The sequence below is a fragment of the Schistocerca americana genome, chromosome 9 (genome assembly GCF_021461395.2).
Source record: "Schistocerca americana isolate TAMUIC-IGC-003095 chromosome 9, iqSchAmer2.1, whole genome shotgun sequence".
Lineage (NCBI taxonomy): Eukaryota > Metazoa > Arthropoda > Insecta > Orthoptera > Acrididae > Schistocerca > Schistocerca americana.
This window is the reverse complement of record NC_060127.1, coordinates 36,410,354-36,433,268: the sequence shown is the minus strand read 5'-3', so window position 1 is coordinate 36,433,268 and position 22,915 is coordinate 36,410,354. Positions and strand designations below refer to the sequence as shown.

At 41.9% G+C, this 22,915-nt stretch overlaps 2 protein-coding genes across 2 annotated transcripts in view; one reads left to right on the top strand and one right to left on the bottom strand.

Moving 5' to 3' along the window:
- Positions 1–17,319, bottom strand: part of LOC124551297 (protein Dr1) — a 28,253-nt gene extending 10,934 nt beyond the window's left edge. Inside the window, exons 1-2 of the mRNA XM_047126308.1 lie at positions 17,204–17,319; positions 7,036–7,278 (exon numbers count right to left, since the gene is read on the bottom strand). Coding sequence (XP_046982264.1) covers positions 7,036–7,270 — 235 coding nt within the window. The 5' untranslated portion in view covers positions 7,271–7,278; positions 17,204–17,319. The remainder of the gene's footprint in view (positions 1–7,035; positions 7,279–17,203) is intronic.
- A 77-nt stretch (positions 17,320–17,396) lies between these two features.
- The window catches only part of LOC124551108 (WD repeat-containing protein 36), a 99,877-nt gene continuing 94,358 nt past the window's right edge, over positions 17,397–22,915 (top strand). The window contains exon 1 of the mRNA XM_047126046.1: positions 17,397–17,530. The gene's annotated coding sequence lies outside the window, so the exon portion shown is untranslated. The remainder of the gene's footprint in view (positions 17,531–22,915) is intronic.

Sequence of the window (22,915 nt, the reverse complement as noted above, 5' to 3'; positions counted from 1 at the left end):
AATCAAACTTGGCATAAATGTGTATGGACTGTTTCCCAAAGACATTGCTTTAACTGAAGATTACAGTGAAGAAATTGCAAGTATCATAAAATTAAGTACTTAAAGAAAATTTATCACCTGTTTGGCCAGTCTTGCTTGGGCTCTTAAGAAACATAAGAAGCCTATGACAAAAGGTCTGAGAGGTATAACATTTCATCATTATTCTAAGATATTTGACATTAACAAAGAAAGGGATCATGATAATACATATAAAGAAACTATAAAAAAGTGGATTTAGCTTGTGAAATCCTATCTTTCTAGTAAAATGAGAAAACCAAGAGAAGAAAAAAAAGACTTTTTGCACTGAATGCAAAAACTGAGAAAGTGGTAACTACTCTCACAAAGAATTTGGAAGTTTCATTTCAAAACAAAAGTTGCACTAGACCAGATTGAAGTTCTAATAATTCTCTGACCAAGTATGATGGTTTGATAGACAAGCTAAAAACTAAGTGCTGTATCTGAAACAAAGAATTTAATGTTAAGATTATCAGTTTACTACCAAATTCTTGGAGTCAAGCAAAAGTTAATGACGAATTTAATGTGCCAGAACGTTTGGTTCAATTAACAAGGCAGTTAGTAAAAGAACAGGGAATTTTACTTGCATTACGAAAGAAAAATGCATCTAATTTCTTAGATGAAAACACAATTGAAAAAGTTATTAGGTTTTATGAAGATAACAACAACAGCTGTTTGATGTCTGCCAAAGAAGACTGTTTCTGTGAAAGAAAATGGTACTAAGGTTCAGAGACAAAAAAGGTTAATACTGCGTAATTTAAATGAACTATTTACTGAATTCAAAAAAGAAAATCCTGGCATTAAAATTTGAACATGAAAATGTTGCAAGTTGAGACCGAAATGGTGTATTGTGGCAGGGGCGTCTGGCATCCATAATGTTTGCATTTGTTTGTATCACCAGGATGCGAAGTTGTTGATAGATGGGGCCAATCTTAGAGTTGACTATAAACACCTTTTGGAAAGTCTAGTTTTCAATACTGACAATTACAATTGTATGATTATTGGAAAATGTCAAGACAGTTTAGGCAAACAAGCTGTACTCAACATGTTGGAAGAATGAGAAGACAATGATTCAATGCCTAATGATACAGAATACAAACATCGGATGACACAAGAATATGGAAGTGGTGACAATTACAAAATCACAAGAAGAGTTTTTTTAAAGTGTTGGTAGCTAACTTCGAAAACCTGAAATTTATCATTTTATTGCCAAAGGTCATGGTAAATTTCTGAAAGATAAAAAATAAATATACGAATCTTGGCAGTTGATAAATGCTTAGGTCTTGCTGAATTTTCTGAAAAACTATTCCTTTGTTGTTCAAGATGACGTACAAGGGCACCACTTGGTAAACAAACAGGCCACAGTTTATCCATTTGTGTTCTATTACAAAAATGATCACACATACACATCATGGTGCACAATGTGGCGATCCGATGGCAGGGTGCAGGTATGGTGAATGCCGGTGAACATCATCTGCCAGTGTGTGTAGTGCCAACAGTAAAATATGGGGCGGTGGTATTACAATGTGGTCATGGGTTTCATGGAGGGGGCTCGCACCCCTTGTTTTGCGTGGCACTATCACAGCACAGGCCTACATTACTGATTTAAGCACCTTCTTGCTTCCCACTGTTGAAGAGCAATTCGGAGATGGTGATTGCATCTTTCAACATGATCGAGCACCTGTTCATAATGCACGGCCTGGGGTGGAGTGGTTACATGGTAATAACATCCCTGTAATGGACTGGTCTGCACAGATTCCTGACCTGAATCCTACAGAACACCTTTGGGATGTTTCTGAATGCCGACTTCATGCCAGACCTCACCGACCGACATCAATACCACTCCTCAGTGCAGCACTCATTGAAGAATGGGCTGCCATTCCCCAAGGAATCTTCCAGCACCAGATTGAATGTGTGCCTGTGAGAGTGGAAGCTGTAATCAAAGCTAAGGGTGAGCCAACACCATACTGAATTCCAGCATTATCGATGGAGGGTGTCATGAACTTGTACATCATTTTCAGCCAGGTGTCCTGATACTTTTGATAACATATTGTATATATTAAGAAATGTATTTGTTACTCATGTTACTCATATAGGAGATTTTTTCATAACTTCCTATTGAATCTAAAAATTGAAATTTATACTGAAGTTTGAAATCAAAGGTCTATTAAGTGTGTAATTTTCAGATTTTTATCTGGTCCCCTAAGGAAGATATTGCAGGCCAAAGAATAAAAAAATTTAAAAAATTCTTTTTTAAAAAACAAAACGTTTTTTTTTTTTTTTTTTTTAATATATATATGTATAAGAGTAAGCTTCTCACCACTGATACTCTATAACTGTGTTATAACAAGTAATTATACTATTATACTATTAGTGTAATAGCACAAAAAATATTTAGGCTAAGAATTTACTCTTTATTTGTAACAACACTGTTCAAAAACAGTTTTTTTTAATTTGTGACCAATAACTTTTACCCATTAAAAAAATATTAATGAATACATTCACTAGGTGGTAATGGTTTTCATATGTTGTTCAATGTGTACTGAACGAAATACTTCTTGTTTGAAAGGTCTGGGGCAACCATTACCAAGTAATTTAAAAAATGCTTGTAAATGCTAAAGCACCCTAGCAGCTTAAAACAAAAATGTCTGCCGTTTCTAAATTTTTTTAAAAAATATTATTGTGTCTACTGAGTATGAGGAATGCACCCAGCAAATATCAATTTTTCTGAGATAGTCAAGCAACCAGTGCTGGATCACTTGGTACGGATTGCTCCACACACATAAAAATACACAATACCATTCTAGTTTTCAAAATGTGATAGGAGCCTCAGTGAGTGAAGTTAGGGAAGATTATAAAGGAAGAGTAGGTCACTATAGCCACAGAATGACAGCACAATACAGGTTTTGCGCTGTCTTCACAGACAGTTTAGATTACACTTTAAATACTATATAGTTTTCGCACCCCCCCCCCCCCCCCCCCCCCTGAATATCTCTTAAACACTAAAGCAAAATGCTGTATAACTCCACTTTTACAATCCCCTTAATTAATGTTTTCCTGCCGTTTACAAGATTTTCTTTATTGCTCCCAACAAATAAGCTACACAATGTTAATTCGCACCCGATTTTGCATCAACAATTTATGGAAAATATTCATGGAGAAAAAACTGTTGTAAAACGATGCTCGCATGATGTTGGCCATCAAGTAGTGTTTACAAACATTGCATTGTTACATTTCTTGGCACCAGGTGCTCTACACAGCATATTTGAACCTGTAAATGGGTAAAAGTGAACAATTTGTGCCACATCTCTCACCGCTGCCAAGCTCTACTCAGCCCGGTGGCTGATGGGAGTAATTACGTTTCAACTAAAGATATCACGAGCAATCACAACTATTTCCAAACTGTCCCTACTTTGTATGCTCAGTTTTATGATTGTTTTAATAGTCATGACACCTCTGTTGAACCATATTTAACATATTTCATCATTTGGCCACTTCTAGCACTAGTTAACACTTTCACTCTCTTTCCATTGCTTAAATGTTTTAGGTTTATTAGCAGTTATTTGTCATGGCTGGACAGACTGAGTCAATTTTACAATGACATAACCACATTGAAATTAATAAAAAATGGAATTTCACCTACGATACTAAAATGCGTACTATAGAACATATTTAAGGACTAGATCACAATATACATTAAATAATAACACAATCATGTAGTAAAGCAGCAGAATTGCAGCAGTTCTCATTGGCACCAAGTTGCAGTTCAGGTAGACACTGTTCTATCACCAGAGAAGCATGTGCGTATATTGTACAAAGATTGTTCTTTTAGTGTGCACAAAATTTTACTCCCAAATTGTTTGATTGGAAATGGCTGATTATCCTTAGGTAGAGCATTACATAACTTTAGGGACACCATTAGCAATTTGTTGGCGAAGAGTTCTCGGGCTTCCAGCCGGGTGGCTGGGTCTTCCAACCGTGACGTTTCGACGAGTGACATACTCATCATCTTCTGGCGAAGTGCCGAAACTTTGCGGATGCCGGCCCCTTTATACCTGCGGTGTGCCCCCCACCACCTGGCCGCGGGAGGCTGGGTCCAGAGGAGCCGGCGGGCGGGGTGGAGGGGGAAGCGGGTGCGCCGTTCGTTTCTCCGTCAGAGCATTCTGATCGCGTCTCGTGAGCCGGACGGTTCTTGGTGCATTCCTGGCGTATTGCGGCTAATGCTGGATTCCAGGCCGTGCTCAGTTGATAGCCTTCATCTCTGTTCATAAGATTCTCGTGGACCCATATTTCTATCGATTCTTTACTGACGCTGTCCCAATAGCTCCCGGCTCGGCACAGCACCCTGGTGTTTTTGAAATCAATTGGGATAGCGTCATTAAAGAATCAATGGAAATACGGGTCCACGAGAATCTTGTGAACAGGGACGAAGGCTATCAACTGAGCGCGGCCTGGAATCCAGCATTAGCCGCAATACGCCAGGAACGCACCAAGAACCGTCCAGCTCACGAGACGCGATCAGAATGCTCTGACGGAGACACGAACGGCGCACCCTCTTCCCCCTCCACCCCACCCGCCGGCTCCTCTGGACACGAGCGGCGCACCCGCTTCCCCCTCCACCCCGCCTGCTGGCTCCTCTGGACCAGGTGGTGGGGGGCACACCGCAGGTATAAAGAGACCGACATCCGCAAAGTCTCGGCACTTCGCCAGAAGGTGATGAGTATGTCACTCGTCGAAACGTCGCAGTTTGCAGACACCGCCACCCGGCTGTAAGCCCGAGAACTCTTCGCCAGCTGTATACGCCAGGAAAGCATACTTTCACATTAGCAATTTGTTTTGCATCTTAGTTAAACATCATCTTGGTCCATCTATACTGTCTTTAAAGTGAGTGCTGTGTAGATAAACTTCATTTCTATTTCTGTAGGTTTTATGATCTGTCTTTGTGTGAACAAGGCAGTTGAAAATATATTGGCTGAAAAACAGCCAGAACTCTTAATCCGGAAAAAACTGATTTGCAATGGTCAGTCTTTTTGCTCGAGGTAATGATCCTCATAGCTTTTTAAAAAACGCACACTTTTACAGCCTGCAGAATGGTCCCACAGTAACAGCCTGTAGCTGATGTGACTGTGGAACATTGCATAGTATACTGTTAATAGCTACTGGCGTGGTATAACACTTTTTAGTTTCCTCAAGAGGTATGGGACTTGTTAGAGTTTGGAACATACATGTTTAGTGTGCTGTTGCCAGGTCAACTTCGTATCAATGAAAAAACCCAGAAGCTTAACAGCTGCTATGTGACCCAGTGCTCCAGTAACACTTAGGATGCATATAATCCTCTGTGTTTTGTCTTCATTAATTTTCATTTTGTTCATGATGAACCTGACCTTGGCTTCACCAAATAGGACTTCTACTTGATGAACGGCTTGAAGTACATTTTCCCCTCTTGAGAACAAAGTTGTGTCATGTGCAAACTGCAAGGTGTGCCCCTTGGAGCCTACGTCATTAACGAAAATTAAGAACAGGGCCTATTACCGATCCCTATGGCACACCATGTTTTAACTTCTTTTCACCTGATTCGACTTCTTACACTGATACAATCTGTTGTCTGTTATTTAGGAAGGGAGTTTGTAGAACAGCTTCCCCAATACCATATGATTTCAGCTTCCTGAGCAGGGCCTTACATGGGATCCAATCAAATGCCTTACTAAGGTCACAAAGCACCAGTGTTATAGACCCCTTGTCTTCAAAACCCTGACATATATCTAACTAAGTCAAATACTGATGTTGTTGTTGACTTGCGCTTCCGAAAAATGTTATTTCTTTCAAAATAAGATAACAGCTGATCTTTCATTATGGACTCCTTCACCATAGCTAGCATTGGTACTATAAATATAGGCCTGTATCTTGACACTTCATGTAGATTACCTTTTTCATTAACTAGTATTGTGTGTGCTCCTTTCAAGAAACCTGAAAATTCACTGGCATGTAGGCGTTTATTTATTATTACTGACAGTGGTTGAGCAATCTCGCAGACTATGGTTTTTAAAATGGTACAGGACATACCATAAGTAAGTATAGGACATACCGTAAATATCAGGGCTCCCTGAGTGTTTTTGTTCTTCTATCATTTTTATTGTGTTTTTGGATACACTCTCTTCCACAGTACCATCTTGCATTTATTTTTAAATTTCACAGCAATTGCTGAATCTGTTCCGAAGTCAGGAATTTCACCTATTGTGCTTTCTTCTATGTCTATAAAATATTCATTAAATTCATCTGGACTGCATGAATTTTCCTCTTGCTCTATGTTAATTAATCAGATACCATGCTACCTTGCAAGGATTGTGAGCTCCAATAAATCTGGCGCCAATTACTATTTTTTCATGCTCAGCAAAATGTGTTACGAGAATTTATTTCTGTTGTCAAGTGCAGTATTTACGCAAACAAACAACACGAGTGATAGTTTCCGTGTGTGCAGTTTTCTATATAAATGAGGCAGCACAGTACCTGATAACCTCAAAAGTACTACAGTGCAAGAGACACAGAACAACACATACTCCAACACCACACAGAATACTTATGTAAATATATGCACTTGACAACAAGAAAAAGCTTCTCGAAATATGTCGTGCTTATAAAAACACGAAAAAAATACATAAACGGTGCAGTGTTCAATTTTTTAAATAATGAATGGTAGCTGCAGGCTTTCCAAAAACAGAGATTATGGACTATGGAACTTAGTCAAACGTTTCTACTTCCCAGACAGTTATCAGTTCAGCAACTCCCTGATAAGTATTTTGATGCCTATTATGTACACCTATCATACACAGTGCATGAAAAAGGGTATCCTATACGTAACTTTTATAGCTTAAAATGTTATTTTCCACATTTTACACTTTTTTTTAAGTCTCTTGAGAGGTATAAAAGGGGGTTTCCACTGTAGCTTGCTAAGCAAATGTCTTGTGATGTTAGCAATCTCACCCTGTAACACGTGCTCAGCATTGATGGTCTTCTTTTGTCGCTGATTACATATTTCGTTTGCTTCAGATGACAACAGGTGTATAAACTCGCGGCAGCAATGTAAGATCAGTTCTCGGACCTCGTTTGCCACACGGACATTGGGCAGTATTTCCTTGATGATTTTATTGACGGATGCTCGAGGCAAGGTCAGCTCGTCGTCCTCTGCCGAACCGAGTACTGATCCACAGGAGGCCATTTGTCACACTGAAACAGGGTTAAAGGTACTTAGTCACACCTTTGAGACATCTCCGTTAACAAAACAAACGGTTAGTGTTGAATAACTCATGAAATTACACAACAAAGCAGATATAAAGGGTGTTTCAAAATCAATGTCATAAATGCACTCAGCCGAAAGTACACAATTCTAGAGGAAAAAAGTCTGTAAACATGAGTTCTAAAATGCATACCATCAGAACTACAAGCACCTTCTTTCAGAAGAAGAGACATGTTTCACAGTAGTGAACATGAAGACGTGTTCACAGTTATTAAGGTATGCATTTTAGAGCTCATGTTTACTATGACTCTCTTGCTTCCAGTATCTTGTGTTTTCAACTGTATGCATTTACTCCATTAATTATGATACATACTGTTTTCATAATGTAAAACTGTTAATAGAATGCTATGAGACCACAAAATCCTCTAGACAGGACATGCTGACTGCACAATGAATGTGTTCTGCACTGCAAAAGCCACACGATGGGAGCATATTGTATATGGAGTTAATGTGTTACTAAATGAGTGCATGAAATGCAATGAAATAATTTATCTATTTCCCACCCTTTTTTTAGATTTGAGTTGTGTACCATTTAAGTAACAGATCCATATATATTTTTTCTTATTTCAGTATTCCTATGTGTTTCAATTTATGTAGTATTACACGTTACTTATCATACAAGTTTGTAGGTGAGCCACTAATAATCTGCCTGATGTTATCTTTGTGATACAGAAAAGATCCTATCTTTGATGCAGTCTAATGGCAGAACGATCTTCACTGTTGCTTTTAGTAAGTGTGAGCAACAATTCTTACTTTGACGTACTGAGTCACTTTTGGCATTTTTCAAAATTGTTTATATAGTCTACACTTACTATCAAACTGTTGCACAGAACAAGATGAGTAGCACACAAAATGCAGAATGCTGAACTACCTTCTATGCACTTGCAAAGAATGTTTGTCCAGTACAAACACGCCTAAAGCACGAATGACGTTACTGTCTGGTTCTGGGAACACTCAACATCTAGGTTATTAGCTCCCATAAATCAATGACAAGTGAGGTTGGAAACTAACACAAGCCTTCATTTAAATTCATTAAAACAACACTAACAGTCATGCTACAAAATAATTTTCAACTGTGATTTTTATCCAACAACAAGATACAGGTCTCAAATACTTAGGCTGGTTGACCACTAATAAAAGTAAAACTAGAGGAGCCAGCAACTGTAGAAAGTATTAAAAGCCTATAGATTCATGTGTTGTGTATCATACAAACACATACACTAACTCAGACAGCATCACCAAAAAATACAGGGTTCTTGATTAATGAAAGGTAAATATTTTAAAAGTAAAGTAAAAGTGTACTGAATGATTATAGTTTAAATAATGTTGGACTGAGAGTGTAAACATATGAGTAGCGATCAAGAATCTAAGAACTTACGATTTTCCAATGCATAGCATCAAGCATACTGAGACGAATTCTTTACAGACGAATGGAAAAACCTGTAGAAGCCAACCTTGGGCAAGATCAGTTCAGATTTCGTAGAAATGTTGGAGCATGTGAGGAAATAGTGACCCTACGACTTATCTTATAAGATAGATTAGGGAAAGACAAACCTACGTTTCTAGCATTTGTAGACTCAGAGAAAGTTTTTGACGATGTTGACAAGAATATTCTCTTTCAAATTCTGAAGGTGGCAGGGGTAAAATACAGAGAGTGGAAACCTATTTACAATTTGTACAGAAACCAGATGGCAGTTATAAGAGTCGAGGGCCATAAAAGGGAAGCAGTGGTTGGGAAGGGACTGAGACAGGGTTGTAGCCTATCCCTGATGTTACTCAATCTGTATATTGAGCAAGCAGTGAAGGAAACAAAGGAAAAATTTGGAGTAGGGATTAAAATCCATGGAGAAGACATAAAAACTTTGAAGTTTGCCGATGACACTGTAATTCTGTCAGAGACAGCGAAAGACCTGGAACAGCAGTTGGACAGAATGGACAGTGTCTTGAGAGGAGGATATAAGATGAATATCTCAAATGTAAAACAAGGATAATGGAATATAGTCGAATTAAATCAGGTGATGCTGAGGGAATTAGATTACGAAATGAGTAGTAGATGAGTTTTGCTATTTAGGGAGCAAAATAATTGATGATTGTCAAAGTAGAGAGGATATAAAATGCAGACTGGCAATTGCAAGAAAAGCGTTTCTGAAGAAGAGAAATTTATTAACATCGAGTATAGATTTAAGTGTCAGGAAGTCTTTTCTGAAAGTATTTGTACGGACTGTAGCCATGTATGAAAGTGAAACATGGACGATAAATAGTTTAGACAAGAAGAGAATAGAAGCTTCTGAAATTTGGTGCTACAGAAGAATGCTCAAGATTGGATGGGTAGATCACATAACTAATGAGGAGGTACTGAACAGAACTGGGTAGAAGAGGGATTTGTGGCACAACTTGGACTAGAAGAGGGGATCGGTTGGTAGGACACGTTCTGAGGCATCAAGAGATCACCAAGTTAGTATTGGAGGGAAGCATGGAGGGTAAAAATCGTAGAGGGAGACCAAGATATGTATTTGTTTGTTTTGTTTTAGGGCACAAAAAAATGGGGTCATACGTGCCCAAGTCAAAACTAAAGAAGATGAGCACAGATAGGAGTTAAATAACTAAACGTCAGTCCCAATGGACAGAATAGGAGACAGCTAAAAACAGGCACATGGAAAAAAGGGATTAAAAAAACACCATACAGAAATGGAGGTCCAAAACTAAAAATTAAATGGCCTTCGCCATATAGCTTCAGCAGATGATAAGTAAAACGCGGTCGACAGCTTGCGCGTCATTCGCTAAAACAGCTGATAAATCAGATGGCAAACCCAAGCTGGAACATAAAGTGTAAAAAAGGGCGTTGCAGCAGGAAGTGGCAGACAGTAAAAAGTTGGGTGTAATGTGTACAAAGTGGTGGGGTAGCACCACTTAGCAAATGACGATGGGTAAAAAGGCAGTGCTCAATATGCAGCTGAGTTAAAATAATCTCCTCCCAGTGGGAGGGCCGAGAGGAGGTTGTCAAAGGTGCTGGGAGCTGCTTAATAAGCCGAAGCTTATTCCGGTGAAGGGAGGGCCATTGGCGATGCCAAAGGGACACTACCTCCTGACAGACGGCAATGCAGAGATCATCAGAGGAAACACAGGTACTTGTGGGGTTAACATACGAGGATGGCAGCAACATCAGCAGACACTGGCTCCATGAAGAGTGAGCAAGTGACAGTTTTCCTGGACCCGCTGCACTAAGGGATGAGCAATGTACAGCGCACATAAACTTTGGAGGGCACTGAATGAGTCTGAGCAGAGGACACAATTGGAAAGGCTGTGTCGCCAGATGTATTCTGTGGAATCATCACAGGAGGCAGCATAGGATGGGTGGCCATGCATGGCAGACAAACGGCATGCATACCTGCTGTGGAGAAAGTCACGGCAGTAGGACAGTGGTAGTTCAGCAGCTTCAGCATACAGACACTCAACCAGGCTGGTGTAAAAGGCACCTGCGGCCGAACAGATGCCATGATGGTGCATAGTGTTGGACAGTGTAAGAGGGATGGGTGCATAGACGCATAAACAAAGCACCCATAGTCTAGTTTTGAACAGACAAGGGATCGGTACAAATGAAGGAGAGTGGTTCAATCGGCACCCCAGGAAGTACCATTGAGGACACATAGGAGATTGAGGGATCAAAAACAGCAGGCTGTCAGGTAAGACACATGCGAGGACCAAGAGAGCTTCCTATAAAGCATGAGCCCCAGAAATTTCATGGTTTCAACGAACGGAAGGGCAACAGACCCAAGATGTAGAGATGGTGGGAGAAACCATTTGTGCTGCCAGAAATTGATACAGATGGTTTTGTCAGGGGAAAAGCAAAAGCCATTGTCGATGCTCCAGGAGTAAAGACGATCAAGACAGCGCTGAAGATGCCGCTCAGGTCTATGAGACAGGTCCGTGGAGAACTGTAATAGATAACAAAATAGTCTACAAAAAGAGAGCCGGAGATGCCCAGTGGGAGACAGGCAATTATAGGGTTAATAGCGATAGCAAAGAGGACGATGCTCAGCACGGAACCCTGAGGCACACCATTTTCCTGGATAAAGGTGTCTGACAAGGCAGAAACTACACGCACCGTGAAAACTCGGTCTTTTAAAACTGCCCAAAGAAAACAGGGCAGGCACCCACGGAAGCACTATGTGTAAAGAGTACAGAGGATACCAATTCTCCAGCAGGTGTCTTAGGCCATCTCCAAACCGAAAAACACGGCCCCAGTCTGGGATTTCTCCAGAAAACCATTCACGACATGGGTGGACAAAGTAACAAGATGGTCAACAGCAGAACGCCGCACTCTAAATCCACACTGTGCATTCATCAGTAAATTGCGAGACTCGAGCCACCACACCAGACGGGCATGAATCGTATGTTCTGTCACCGTGCAAACGCAGCTGGTAAGAGAGATGGGGCGGTAGCTAGAAGGAAGATTTTTGTCCTTACGGGGCTTAGGTATGGGTATGATGGAGGCTTCACACCAGCGTCCAGGAAATGTGACCTCCACCCAGACGGTTGTACGTGTTAAGCAGAAAGTACTTGCTCGCAAGAGAAAGGTGCTGCAACATCTGAATGAGGATGGTGTCTGGTCCTGGGGTGGAGGATCGGGATGAACTGAGAGCATGATCTAGCTCCCTCATAGTAAAAAGGGCACTGTAGCACTCACGATTCGGAGAAGAGAGGCGTAATGCCCTCGCCTCCTCCACTCGTTTCGATGGCGGAAGGTAGGGTGATTGCGGGAAGAGCTCAAAACTTCCGCAAAATGGCAGCCCAAGGTGTTGGAGACACTGATGACATCATCAGTGACTGTCAGGCTGGAAATTGGGGAATGGATCTTGGTTCCAGAGAGCTGTCGGAGGTTGGCAAACACGACAGAGCAAGGCGTGGAACTGTTAAACAAACTAGTGAATGAAATCCAGCTAGCTCTTTAGCTATACTGAAGAATGCGACGACACTTTGCACGCATCTGTTTGTAATGAACACTAAGAGACCGGGACATAACGTGGCAGAGAGGAAGTGCGAGGAATGGAACATTCTGCAGCAGTAAGGTTAATGTTTGTGAGATATTCAACCTGGTCATCACAACTGGAGAAATCTTTTTCTTCGAAGGTCGCCAGGGAGGAGTAAAGCTACCAGTCAGCACCAGAAAGCTGCCATTTTGTGTATGCGGATGGGCTAGGGGTCAGCAATCGGATAGCACACGGGAAATGGTCGCTCGAGTAGGTATCAGAAAGAATGAACCTCTCAAGACGATGGGCAAGCTGGGCAGTGCAGAAGGATCGGTCCAAATGGGAAGAGGTGTGTGAGGAGTCAGAAAGGGAAGTGGGTGCTCCAGTGTTAAGGCAGAAGAGGTTAAGGTGGTTAAGAAGGTCAGCCAGGAGGGCACCTCTGTGACAGGTTCTGGGAGAGCCCCAAAGGGGATGATGTGCATTAAAGTCACCGAGTAACAAAAAGGGGGAGGTAGCTACCCAGTTAGTTGAAGGAAGTCTGCCAGGTGACAGCAAATGAGAGGGACATATATAGTACAGAGGGAAAAAGTCAGTTGGGGAAGGAAAGAAAAGGCGAACTGCCACAGCTTGATGATTGGTAGTCAGCGAGATGGGTTGACTATGCATGTCAACCTGTATGAGCAGCATAACGCCTCCATGATAGGGAATGCCAACCTCAGGGGAAAGGTCAAAACGAATCAGTAAGAAATGTGAAAGGTCAAAACGGTAATGAGGGTGCAATTTCGTTTCCTGAAGGCAGAGTACAAGGGGATGCTGTGTGGTTAAAAGCAGCCATAATTCCTCTTTGTGGGACCAAAGGCCACAAACATTTCATTGGAGGAGAATCATGATGAAGAGACGTGGGGTGTCACCTTGGCGGCTGGCAGGTGACAGCTGGGTAAGAGGCGCTAAAGCATCAGCTTGCTTGGGCGGTCGGTCTGTAGAGTCAAATGCCGAAAACAGTTGTTGGTGCGTAGCGGTGACACGGAGGCTGGCCGAGCAAAGGTATCACGTGCCAACACCATCGAAGAGGATCGTTGAGGTGACGAAGAAAAAGACCGTTTGCCTTTGGAGGAATTTTTCAAGCCTTTCCGGGTGTTGTTTGACTGCGTGGACAGAGGAAGTCTTCACAGGAGTACTCCTTCTGTACTTTCCGACCAACCGGTTGTGTAGCTGGTGGTTTCACCCCTTGAGGGGAGTGATTGACAGCTTGTTGCACAGCTGGACAGTGGGACGGCAATGTTACCTTGACACTGGGCAGCTTCACGGCTTCAGAGCTGAATTGGAGGTTGCAAGTCTGCGTGGCTATGTCCTTCATGGATCAAGGGGTAACAAGAAGAGAACTGTAGGTACCAGACGCAAGAACACGGGGTTTGTGACTACCCACTAACTTGGGAGCAACTGGATAAGGCACCTTTTCCTTTACCCAGACCTGTTAAACAGCCCACACATCAAGATACACTGGACACTCCTGAGAGGAGGCGGCATGGCTGCCATTATAGTTGATACAGCGGGGTGGAGGAGGACAAGGACAATTGCGAGGAGGAGGAGGTGGACAATCGCCCTCATGCGCATCCCTACCACAGGTGACACAAGTGGCTGGGTGTCAACAAGACGTTCTAGTGTGGTTAAAACAATTACACTGGTAGCAGCACAGCGGGTTTGAAATGTATGGCCGGACACTGATAATTTCATAGCCTGCTTTGAGATTGGACACAAGCACCGCTCTGTCAAAGGTGAAAAAGGTGAGTGCAGGTGGGCACTAAGGAGGAATCTACCTTTATCATTACACGATGAATCATTAGCCTCGTTGGGTTTACATTTTGTAGAAGTTGAGTGGGAAGATGATTGACTCATCGCAAAGGAAATCCCCCATGATTGCCAGTGTCGCCGATTGCACGCTCCTTACAACTGGAGGCCCCCTTCATAAGAGGGCGCACCCGCCTTAGGTTATTTGTCACGCCTCAGGTCACACATCCTTAACACCTGTCGGAGGGGCCAACCGGCAATTTGAGAAGGTTACAGATTAGACAATCACCCCTCCCTGGGCCTGGCCTGTACCAGGGGGTATGTGCGAACCCTACCTGTCCGACATGGGGCTGGGAATTGCACGTTACCCAATCAGCTGTTACGTGTCAGGCACGTGGGCCAGCCTTCAGGAGCCCACAGGGAGGAAGAAGAAAGAAAAAGAGGATCCTCAAACGCTGAAGCGCAGGAACAAGAGGAGAAGAGAAACAAAGAAAGGAAAAGGGACTGAAAAACAATGGTGAGATTGTTCGCACATCAGCAACAGAATGCAGAACATTCCCAAGAATACCCCAGAGATATTCCCCAAAGAAGGGGAAAAAGGATAGCAAGAGGATAGACACACAGCACAGAAGGGAAAAATTGCTGCAAAGGATGGGGCCCCATGGTAGCCAAGTACAAACCCCCCTAAGAGTGGCGAGTCAAAGGGGGAGGGGGACCAAGAGATGAATACACAAAGCAGATTCAAAAGGATGTTGCGTGCTGCAGTTACTTGGAGATGAAAAAGCTTGCACAGAATAGAGTAGCATGCAGAGCTGATCAAACCAGTCTCTGGACTGAAAACCACAACATAACAGCATCAAGCGTAAGAGGAGGAGAGAGAAGGGGGGGTGGTGGTGATGCTAGGTTTGTGGGGCGTCAACAGTGCAGTCATCAGTGCCCATACAAAGTCCCAATTTTTACACAGTCCAATCCAGCCACTGTCACAAATGATGATGATGATGATGATGGTGAGAGAATGAGGACAACACAAACACCCAGCGCCTGGGCAGAAAAAATCCAAACCTGGCCAGGAACTGAACCCAGAACCCCACGATCCAGAGGCACCAACGCTAGCCACTAGACTATGAGCTGAAGGCGAGGGAAAGGTAGGGGGGGATGGGTATCAAACACATAACAAAAACTGTTGCTCTTTTGAATCTCGCTATTAGTGTGTCATCCATACAGTAGAGAGCGACAACATACTGCCACATTATGTAAAAGTTAACAACTCATAACCAAACTGTCATCTTCGATGCACCAAAGATCAGACAATCACCACAACCGAGGTTCCGGGGCGGGGGTCCAATATGTAACTTTGGCCCCAAATTACATTTTGCTCGTGTACGCAGTAAACAGTGACAAGAGATAATATTATATCAATAATTATCAAAGCAGACAATGATGTCACAAAAATATTTATTTTAATGATTGCAAAAGTTAATCCTTTTACTGTTAACAAATGTTTATAATGTAAGATAACAATTCAAACACTTATCTCTTGAGCAGAAAGTAAGTATGACTGCTGCTAATGAAAAACTAAGCACAGATTTCATGTAAAGATTTTAAAATCAAACACGTTAGATGAAGGGCCTCTTTAACAAATATATCTTGGAGAAATATCTACTACAGAAAAACTTTTGAGCAAAGCAGTTAATAACACTACCTTCAAATACAGAAACAAATTCATATCTTACAGAATGCCACTGTTAAACTGATGGATACTGACAGAGTTATTTCAGCAGGAGCAATACAAAAAACCGAGTACACAAAACAATTCAATGTGTCCAAAGTCTGGTTTCAGGGTTCTCGGGTGTGCTTAAATGATGTTATAACAAATTTGGAAGAACTGATGGCAAAAAGAGGGAATTTATGGCGAAAATATAATTGAAATTTATAATTTGTACCAGAAGGCAACCATTTCTTTCAGAATCTATGATTTAACTGATTTGGTAACATAATATCAGATAAGAAAGAAGATTTGATTCAGCATCCTATTGACAACAAGGTAATCACAGGCTACAAATTCAGACTGAACAAAGATGGTGAAGGAAATCAACACTGTCCTTTTCCGACATCACAATTCAGCCATTTGCCTTTAATAATTCAGAGAACTCACAGAAAACACAAATCCCTATGGATGATTGAAGATTTCAATGCGGCTCCATCACAATGTGAACTCAGTTCCTAACAACATTGCCAGCTCACTTTATCAAATCCTGGTATTTGAAGAGTTTTGGAAAACTGTTCATCTCTTCAAGATACACAAGAAAAAGAAAACGGATTATGAAAAAAAAAAGCTAGTAAACGGAGTGGAATGAAGGGGTGAGAGGCATTTGAAGTTCAAATTTTTTTTTTCTCAATCTGATTGATGAAATACAAAAGCGATTATTCTTAATGCACACAGTACATTTGTACCTCATTTAAGAACCGACTGTAAAAACAGTTCATCTCATCTCATTGCTGCGGTATTTCAGACTTATTCAATATAATTACACTGTAGAACTGTTGGCGCTATGATAAGCAAACGACTCTGGGTCTGATTTTTAATTGGAAAACCGTGGTTCTCTGGTAGCTGAAACAGACGGCAATAGCACACACAAACTCTTCTCTTAAACGTCCAGGATAATTTCCTATATGAACAGCAAATAATCTACGGGCTACTCCTGTTACAAAGTCTCGTGAAATTACTTGTACTTACTGTTTGCTAAAGAGATGGTGTAAAATATTGACTCATGTCGTAAATACCAAAACTTATTTATCTGCCTAACTGTCAAGCAAATAAAGAAAAAAGCACAACAACACAACATCGAGAGTCACATTTAACATGTGCATGTTAAAATCGTTGTGAGTGTTAAAAACATGGGTCGTGTACCATCCACTTCTTGTAAGTACGCACAAAAAGTTGAGAACTCAAACAAAATACATAAATCGCAGAAAGAAAAAGTTTTCGGAAACCCTTTGAGCAACACAGCTGACATAAGAGAGAAAGTATTATAAATATCCAATAAAAGCTTCATTTATATATCCGAAACAGTAAATATTTGTAAGAAAACATTACCTGTTGTTCCACTCTTCTCTAATATTACGTCACAAACACTAACACACTAACGTCTAACAGCTTGATTTGCTACAGTCTTTTATTTAAAATGTGTTAACTATCTATGATCATGTTGCACATTGAGCTTCGGCCAAAGAGAACACTATGCACTGTACCAAAGATACGATGTATTTTGCGTTTACTTTCTGCTGTTTCAACACGTGCGTTTTGTTTATGGTGCTGTTGTAAACGTTGCGAACGCGTTAAAAGTTATTTTTTTCGTAGAGAAAATGCAACAGAATGAATCTCAGATGAAAGAGCATAGGTAAAAGAAGCACGACAAACCTGGTAAGATTTTTGGAAGAAAAGATTTGTAAACTATTTCATTCGGTTGTCAGTCGTAAATATCATGCCTTGTCACATTATTGCTGCAGGCGTAATGCAAATAACTTCACATGTGTAGTATATCCACCGACCTCTGTCATTCTTCGTGCATTTACTTCCAGTACCAAGAAAACTAGAGCTCATTTTACATTTGGACACATACATCATCCCAGATCTGAAATTTAGCATGCTGTGTTTGTTTCTTGTATTATCGTATACAACTAACAGCTGCCAGGTATTCTTGCGATTGATATGACCAAATGAAAACCACTCCGATAACAGTCATAACCTCACGGAGCGCTTTATTAATTTCTGTTACCAGCCTTGAAGTAACGAGGCAGTAATGAGTTCAGTGCCCTAGTGGCGTCTAAAGGCTTACAGTTTGCCCTTAAGGCGACTTTTGTTAACTTTGCCATGCGAAGGTTCCCAAGGGACTAACACACGAGATGAAATAACCATATTTTCCTAGTGAAGAGCCAAACTGAATTTCTATGAATGATAAATGTATAAATGGTTTATTTCTCCATAATAACTTTTACAGTCGTGGATATAGTTTGTTTATAAACATATGAAAATTAATAAGAGTTTAGAAATAAAGACAAATTTTACACAACAACATTAAAAATCTTTGAATGTGTATAAGCATTTAGCAATTATAAGTTGCTTTAATTTTGTCTTAAATATGTTTCCGTTTAACAGTTTTCTATTATTTGGAAGTCAGTTACAAAAATGTCTTCTGGCAGAAAATGTACTACAATCTGTTGCTTGTTTATTGCTAAATTTTATTTGGTGATCCTCTCTTATTCTTGTATTATAATTATGGATTTTACAATTGATACTATGCTCCATATTTTCTTTTGTAAGCAGTATAGTCCTGGGAACATACAGTGAATACACTGAACTAGCAGATTATATGTAATGAACTATTCTCTACAGGACTGACATTTACTAATATTAATATTATACTAATTGATATTTTCTGCGCTTTGAAAGCCCCATCCAAGTATACCATTGGTGCCCCACCCTAAATCTCGATACCATTTAGTAGGTAGGAATGTGATTCCAAAATAGATTTGTCTCAAGACAGGTGGTGCTATTATGCTAGAAACACGTTTTACTGGGTAGGTGTACAGGAGATGTTTTTACACATATAGCTGATTTGCTCCTTCCTTGTAAGATGTTCATCTACTATGATACCCAGGATTTTATGTTTATCAATTGTTTCAACTGATAACTCTGGCTGAGTATCCACTTGTCTTGATTTAAAATTTAACATAAACTCCATCAGAATTGTCTTGTCCTTATTTAGTGCCAGTTTGTTTTTGGTGAGATATTCTATGATGAGGCTAATGCTCTCTGTATTATTTTGCACTGCCAACTGATTTGTAGAGCCCCAGCTTGTGAAGGAGGTATTACAAAATTGTTAAGGCTTGCGTGGCCACTTGTTGACAAACTGCCTATTGGCTTCTGTCTCGGGTTCTTCGGCCGACGTTCATCTAATGATTTTTCTGACATTTTGCCAGCACGAGTGGCTGGCATTGTCAAAGCTTCACCCTCCATTGCCGGTGGTGAACTGGAGCCGAGCTCGCGGGCGCAGACTATATGTACCTGGTGCGCCAACGACCGAGGGCTTCTCCGCGGTCATATCCGGTGCGGTTTTCCTCTTGCTACCTGCGACGGTCATTCGCTGCAGTACGGGAAGCCAGGATCCGTTGACCTTAAGGCTTTCCTCTTTCTTGTTCAAACTGTTCGCGTGTTTTTGTATTTCTACAGCTTCTCTGAACAAGTGCGTGTGATAGTGCTTCTCTACAGCCAGAACTTCCGTGTCGGCGAATTTTATTACGTGGTCGGTCTCATTCAGTGCGTGCTCTGCCATGGCCGATTTCTCCACATGCCCCAACCTGCAATGTCGCTTATGCTCTTTGATCCTGGTGTTGATGGATCGTTCAGTCATTCCGACATAAACTTTTCCGCATGTTCATGGTATATTCCCGACATTGCAAGTGGGTCTCTTTTCTCCTTCGCCGATCTAAGACACTCTTTGATCTTCCTTGTCGGTTTGAAAATCGTCTTTACGCCATGTTTGCGCAATATACGGCCGATTCTGTCCGTCACTCTGGGAATGTATGGCAGAAAGGCCGTACCTGACATTTCTTTTTCTGGTTCCTTACTTCGCCGAGTGTTTGGCTCTGTTACACTTCTAATATAATTTTTGGAGTACCCATTGCTCCTCAGGACAGTTTCCAGGTGTTGCATTTCTCGTTTGAGGTGTTGCGGCTCACATATTCGTCCTGCTCTCGTTACGCAAACAGTTTGAACAAGAAAGAGGAAAGCCTTATGGTCAACGGATCCTGGCTTCCCGTACTGCAGCGAACGACCGTCGCAGGTAGCAAGAGGAGAAACGCACCGTAAATGACCGCGGAGAAGCCCTCGGACGTTGGTGCACCAGGTACATATAGTCTGCGCCCGCGAGCTCGGCTCCAGTTCACCACCGGCAATGGAGGGTGAAGCTTTGACAATGCCAGCCACTCGTGCTGGCGAAACGTCAGAAAAATCATTAGATGAACGTCAGCCGAAGAACCCGAGACAGAAGCCAATAGGCAGTTTGTCAACAAGTGGCCACGAAAGCCTTAACAATTTTGTATTACACCTCTACGGGGAGGAGATTTGCAGATTGTACCGACGCCTTGAACAACGGCGGAAGAAGAAAGCGCGACTGATGTCCTCTCTCCCCTTTCTGTCACGGTGCCGAGATGAATGTGCTACACCGAAGTTCTTGAGATGCAAGCGCCTATTCACCACCGCCCAAGCACATCGTATCTACGACGGAATGGAACAAGCTTTTCTTCGTGAGCGAATACATACAACACGGAGAGATTTGGCAAGAACGGATCAGGAGCTTCTGCATATTTTCTATCAACTAAGTAGCAGAATGCATCGAGACGACTGGGACAAGATCGACAGCATCACTCACAGGAGCATGCAGAACGAACTCGAGCGCTGCACCGAGTGACAGAAGAAAAAGTTTGAAAGATGCCGGAAACAGACCAACAAGGCGATTCCCGACATGTCACACACAGTGGTCAACCTCACTGAACGACAACTGACCGAAGAGGAAGGGTCTGTTCTTCAAAAAGGAGGGAATTTCGCTATCATCCCAAGAACTATACCTATGGAGGATATCATTGCCAACACCGAAACAGCCATTCGGACCCTTCCTTGTGAAAGGGCAGAGGAAATATGCACGGAAACAGCCAGGATACTGCGCCGAGCAAAACCACCAGCTTTGATGTTGTTTCGTTAATTACGAAAGTGCCACTCAGTGACGCTCTGGAGCACATCGGTTCCATTTTCCCGCAGGACATCAGAAAGCTCTTCCATGCATGTCTCACCACGAGCTATTTCACGTGGAATGGAGATTTCTACGAACAGCTGGAAGGCGTCGCCATGGGTAGTCCTCTCAGTCCAGTGGTGGCCAACTTGTTCATGGAACAATTCGTAGCACAGGCACTGGACTCGGCGACTTGCAAACCTAAGGGGTGGTACAGGTATGTCGATGATACTTTCGTGGTGTGGAGCCATGGCGAAGAACAGCTCGGTGAATTCCTAAGACACTTGAACAGCCTCCATGCCAACATAACATTTACCATGGAAGTAGAAAAGGACAAGAAACTGCCATTTCTAGATGTGCTGGTCACAAGGGACGGCGAAAACCTGGGACACAGCGTGTATTGAAAACCGACACACACGGACTGATACCTGCACAAACTGTCAAACCACCACCCGAACCAGAAAAGAGGCATGATTAGTACGCTCGTAACGAGAGTAGGACGAATATGTGAGCCGCAACACCTCAAACGAGAAATGCAACACCTGGAAACTGTCCTGAGGAGCAATGGGTACTCCAAAAATTATATTAGAAGTGTAACAGAGCCAAACACTCGGCGAAGTAAGGAACCAGAAAAAGAAATGTCGGGTACGGCCTTTCTGCCATACATTCCCAGAGTGACGGACAGAATCGGCCATATATTGCGCAAACATGGCGTAAAGACGATTTTCAAACCAACAAGGAAGATCAAAGAGTGTCTTAGATCGGCGAAGGAGAAAGGAGACCCACTTGCAATGTCGGGAATATACCATATACCATGCACATGCGGAAAAGTTTATGTCGGAATGACTGAACGATCCATCAACACCAGGATCAAAGAGCATAAGCGACATTGCAGATTGGGGCAGGTGGAGAAATCGGCCGTGGCAGAGCACGCACTGAATGAGACCGACCACGTAATAAAATTCGCCGACACGGATGTTCTGGCTGTAGAGAAGCACTATCACACGTGCTTGTTCAGAGAAGCTGTAGAAATACAAAAACACGTGAACAGTTTGATCAAGAAAGAGGAAAGCCTTAAGGTCAACGGATCCTGGCTTCCCGTACTGCAGCGAACGACCGTCGCAGGTAGCAAGAGGAGAACCGCACCGGAAATGACTGCGGAGAAGCCCTCGGACGTTGGCGCGCCAGGTACATATAGTCTGCGCCCGCGAGCTCGGCTCCAGTTCACCACCGGCAATGGAGGGTGAAGCTTTGACAATGCCAGCCACTCGTGCTGGCGAAACATCAGAAAAATCATTAGATGAATGAAGGAGGTATTGTTGGCGTAATTTACAAGGTTTGAATATTGTGTAATTGATAGGCCTATATCATTGATGTACTATACAATAAACAAAAAAGCACCAATGGTGCCTCCTTGGGGGACTCGACAGTTAACAATCTTATAAGATGATTTTACTTTTTTGTGTATGTCCCCCATTTGTATGGTACAGCTTAAAACACTGTCTCCTGTCAGCAAGGTAGATCTTAACAAATCTAATGCCACACCTCTGGCTCCATAAATTTCTAATTTATATAGAAGAATGGAATGATTGACAGATTCAAAAGCCTTGGATAGTTCTAATTAGGTGCCAATAACTTGTTTTCATCATCAAGTTCATCCAATACCGTTTGAAAAAAATGTAGCTACAGCTGTTATTGTAGACCTGCCCTTCCTGAGAGCTTTTTAATGTACTTGCAGAAAAAATGATCAAGTTGATCGAGGAGTAGCCTTTCCAACAACCTACTAAGTTCTGATGTTAATGAAATAGGCCCATTATTTTGTATATCTCTACTTATTCCCTTTTTATGCGCCGGTCATATTTCACAGACTTTTAACAAGTCAGGAAATGACCCCTGACGGGAAGAGCCATTTATTAAATGTTGTTGTGGTTCTATTAATTCATTACTGCAATCTCTCAGAAATTTGGCTCAGATGTCATCCCAGCCTGTCGATGTATTTGCTTTTAAGTTGCGAATGG